Source organism: Arachis ipaensis, chromosome B9 (genome assembly GCF_059453495.1).
Source record: "Arachis ipaensis isolate K30076 ecotype BB chromosome B9, ASM5945349v1, whole genome shotgun sequence".
NCBI lineage: Eukaryota > Viridiplantae > Streptophyta > Magnoliopsida > Fabales > Fabaceae > Arachis > Arachis ipaensis.
Window position 1 is genome coordinate 26637486 of NC_142444.1, and position 5015 is coordinate 26642500.

Consider the following 5015-nt stretch of genomic DNA (forward strand, 5'->3'; position numbering starts at 1 on the left):
CACATGGGATGCAATGTATGAATGTGAGCATTGTAATGCTCTTTTCTAGTATGACGAAGGGTCAAACAAAAATTATAACACAGGCCAACCTAAATTCACTCTATGTTGTAAGGAGGACAAGTCCAAGTTCCACACTTACAAGAAGCTCCTAAAGTGTTGTATGAGTTGTTATACGGTAATGGTCCAAAATGCAAGCATTTTCGTGAAAATATTAGATCTTACAATAGCATATTCCAATTCACATCCATGGGCGCGAAAATAGATCGTGGCAGGAATAATTCCAGAGGACCACCAACTTTCATTCTCTTTGGTGAGAACTATCATTTAATGGGTAGTCTCATACCACCCGAAGAAAGTATGGCCAAATTTGTGCAATTATATGTATTTGATATACAAAATGAAGTCCAAAACCGCATGGCTGCCATTAGGTTTGTCATCTTTTGATGAACGCATTATTAATTAAAATTTTCATAGCCAAAACATTGTAATTTATATGCTGCTATTATAATAATATACTTGATTTTCTGTCGTAGGGGTGAAGAGAACAAGCAGATTCATGAAGATATTGTAAAAGATTTGAAAAAAATGCTTGATGACAATAATATTTTGGTCAAGACATTTCGTATGGTCAGGGATTCAGTTGCTAAGGATTCAAATAACTCAATCAAGCTTAGACTACTCAGCAAAAGAAGAAAGGATGGTAGAAGATATAACTTGCCCTCAACAGATGAAGTGGCTGCTTTGATTATTGGAGATTTTGATATAGATAAGACTGATCGGGACATTGTAGTTGAGACACAAAGTGGAAGATTGCAAAGGATCAATCAACTCAATCCAGCTTATTTGGGATGGGGAAGATGGTTACAAAGAAGATATACTTCTTAATAAGCGGAATCATAGTGGTGGGAAAGGACGGCAAGAGGTGTCCATGAGGGAGTTTTTCGCATTTAGGATTCAAGAAAGATTAGCTGATGGATCTGCCCTCTTATATGCAAGAAGACTATTCCAACAATTTTTGGTTGACGGATATTCTATGATTGAATCAGCCATGTTGAACTATATACGTCAAGAGCAAGATAAATTCATATGTGAAATGTACAAGGGAATAAAGGAAGCAGTTTTCAGTGGAAAAACAACACCATCATCATGTGGCAAATGTATTATATTGCCTTCTTCATTTACGGGGGGTCCTAGATATATGATACATAATTGTCAAGATGCAATGGCCATTTGTAAGGTGGTGGGTTATCCTGATCTTTTCATTACCTTCATAGGCAATTCTAAGTGGCCTGAGGTTGAGGACTTTCTAAAGAATAGAGAGTTTAATTCCGAAGATAGACCTGACATTGTTTGTAGAGCTTTCAAGGCAAAACTAGATACTCTAATTAAAGACATTAGAGCCAACAAGATATTTGGGAAAGTGAGTGCAGGTAAATTTTTACTAATCAAAGTTACTAATATACCTATTATGTCACATAAGCAAAGAATTAACTTTACATTAGTGTTACTATAAATTCCACTAAATTAGAAAATAATTAGTCAATAAATTAAATTTAAATAAAGAAAATTAGAAATACAAATTTAATATTAAAATATGATAGAGCTAATTAAAACGAGAATTTTGACACTAATTTTAAAGGATTTGGTCCAAAATTGGGCCGAATGGGCCGAACCGGGCCCAACCCAATCAGCCCACCCACTTAAAGAACACAGCTTCCCCTTCCTCCTTCATTTCATTCACGCTGCCAACAGCTTTGGAGGAAGGAAGGACAACACCAAAACCCTAACATCACCTTCCAACCACCATAACTCCTTGTTCCGAGCTCCGATCGCCGCACCGTTTGCGGCCACGTGACCATCACTTCGAGCTCTACGATTCTATCGGATTAATTTCATAGGTAAGTCCCATATCTCATCTCAGCCTCTCCTCTTAGAAATTTGAAAAATTGGGACTTTGGTTATTGAAAATTCAATGTCTTGATGTTTAGGCTCAAATTAGCTCGAGGAATTTGTGGGCCTTTGCTCAATCAAGATATATGTGATACATGTGAATTAGGCTTGTATATGTGTATGTTGAATTTGATTGAGTATATTGGAGGCTTGGTGAAAAATTGGTGCTAAAGCTTTATTGAATTTGGACTTGTGGGAGCTGTGTTGGTTGGTGTTTTGCCTCGGTTAATACGTGGAAAGCTGCTAAGGTATGGTTTAGGTTTCGCGCATATAATATATAATGCTCTGTAAAAATTTAGGCTAGACGACCATAGGATAAGCTGGAATGGTTGTGTATTGGATGTTTAGTAACATTGATATGGTTTGAATATGTGTGGTGTTCTTTTGGTTGTGTTGGTGTTGGAATGATGAATGATGATGTGATGGTGATGTTTGAGGAACTTGTTAATTAGGCATTATGTAGTTATAGGTTGGTTTGGATGTTGATGATAAACTTGTGAAGGTTAGGTTGAAGTGAGATGTTATTGAGTTAGTGTATGACTAAATTGTTGAAAAATGAGAATGTGAATTGTTAATGTGTGATGGATGAAAAAAATGGTGTAATTGAGTTGTGTATTGGGTTGAGTAATTGTTGTGGAAGATAGTAATAGAATGTGAATTAATGAATTTATAATTATGGACTTGTTGATATATTTACAAGGTTGATATATGATATTATGGAGTTGAGTTATGTTAGTCATGGGAGGATTATTGTGATGATGGTAAGGTAATGTGGTGCTGATTTTTGGTGCATGAAACATTAGGTTGAAACTGAATTTTTAAGAAAAATGAGGTTTTGAAGCTTTTGTAAAATTTGATTTTTGGCCGAACTTCGGCGACTCATAACTTGGCTTTCCGACCCCCAAATGGTTTCAAACTGGCTTTGTATGAAAATTGGGTCCGTGAAGTTTATGCCGTTCGAAGAATGGGAAAAAAATGTTTTGAGACAGAAAAGTTATGCGTGCCGAAAGTTCGGGGTTTAAAATGGCAGAGCTGCAGTTTCAGGCCTGGTGAAATTTTTTGGAAAATCATGCATCCACGCATACACATGGCTGACGCGTACGCATGGCATGGAGGCTTATATGCGTACGCATGGCATGGAGGCTTATATGCGTGGAAAAAACTATATATGGAGTAATTAGTTGAAGCTAGGAAATAAAGATAACTTCGGGATGAAGTAAAGGTTAAAAATGATGAATTGTATAAGAATGAGGTGTATATATGAATGAATTGTGATGTTAAGGCTTGAATGATTGATTTTCTACATTATGAAATGTATGAGGCAAGTAAGAGCGTAATGTAAGAAATTGAGAATTGATGATAATTAATCACGAATAATAAAATGTATGATCAATGGGTTAAGTAAAATTGAGAATGATGAGAAAAGATATGAATTAGTATCGAGAATGAAACCGATAACTATGAGAAATGATTGAATATATTGAGCTTGAGGGTATTATCTCCCTCACGTCAGCTTGAGGTGTTGTCTCTTCTCCCCATGTCAGCTTGGAATTTGTCCCATGAATATTATTGAGCTTGGGGGCGTTTTCTTCCCCATGTCAGCTTGGGAATTCTCCCCATGGTGTATTTTTGAGCTTGAGAACATGTCAAGATGGCTAAGTAACCGACAGTTGATATCAACAGCCATAGGACAGGCATGCATCATGTGCATATTGTTTGAATTGCTTATTTGTGAATTATTTGGGGATGCCTATGTGATTATAACATGCTATTTGTTGTACTTGTTATCTATATTACTTGTAAGTTACTTGTGTTTGCCTTGTTTGCTTATTTGTCTGTGTAAACTAATCGAAGATGGAGGGACGGAGGAAATAGTGGAAAAAACTTAGTATTAAGGTCAGGTTTAAGCTAGGCTTAGATATTCTTAGAAGACAACCTTTTTATGGTTGCTTTGTAGTACTTTAAGCTTTAAAATCTGAGTGTCGGTGTTCTAGGATTGCCTCTGGCATTCCCAGGACCTTATATATTATATGTGTGGCACCTTTACCATGCTGAGAACCTCCAGTTCTCACCCCATACTGTATTGTTGTTTTTCAGATGCAGGTCGAGAGGCTCCTCGCTAGGCGTCTGGATCCCTGAAGCGGAGCGGTTCCTGGGTTCATGTGTTTATCAATTCATGTATATATTTACTTAGCTTTCTCTCCAAGAAACTTGATTATTTTGTTCCTCATAGAGGTTACAGGAGAGTTAGGGCCTTGTTTTTGTATTTTGGGTGTTTTGGAATACTTGTATATGTATGTAAATATTCTCCAGCCAGCTTTGGCTTCGCAGGCTGAGTCAGGAGCTAGTTATGCTGTATTCTTGGCTCTCTATTCACTCTTTCGCTTATTCATATCTATAACCTTTAGGTTTCTTAGCACGCAAATAATTCCGTTTCTTGAGCGTTGCGCTTTTTATTTTGCGATTTTGCGTTACCCGTTTTTCAAGGCTCCTAGTTAAATATCTCTTTCACTATATATATATATATATTTTCAATTCTAGAGGTCGTAATACCTTACTATCTCAGTCTTATGACTTAAGAGATTAAGTGTGGTAGGGTGTTACAGTTACTAATCACAGTCACTAGAAACCTTTCATGTTATCAATATACGTATTATTACGCATACATACACTATTTAATTAAATTTTCATTAATGGATTTCGCAGTTGTTTACACATATACTACTTAGGGATATTTTTGAAATTTTTGCCAAATTTTAAGGACAAAAAGTATACTTTACCCTTTTTGTAATAACTACACTTATATTTAGACTTTGCAGATTCTCGAAGAAGACCCCTAATACAACTGTCATGCTTCCCTTGAAATAGTAACACTTAACTTTTGCTTATATCCATGTAGTAAAAACTGTGTTTTTATTAGAATATTTAACCTGTTTAATATTTTGCTGCTCATGTATTTTTCATGTTATCCCAAATGACATCATGTACAAGAACAATCATCATTTTGTTTTAATTTATAATAGGGGTGTACATTGTTCAGCCCAGTCCAAAGATCCGAACATTTT

The 5015-nt window shown here is 36.0% G+C and overlaps 1 protein-coding gene across 1 annotated transcript; it reads left to right on the plus strand.

Annotated features, from left to right (window-relative positions):
- Positions 1 to 246: 246 nt before the first annotated feature.
- LOC148544084 (uncharacterized) lies at positions 247 to 885 on the plus strand. Its single transcript, XM_088498859.1, has 2 exons — positions 247 to 428; positions 534 to 885. The coding sequence occupies exons 1-2, from the start codon at positions 247 to 249 to the stop codon at positions 883 to 885; spliced, it is 534 nt and encodes a 177-aa protein (XP_088354985.1).
- Positions 886 to 5015: the final 4130 nt, after the last annotated feature.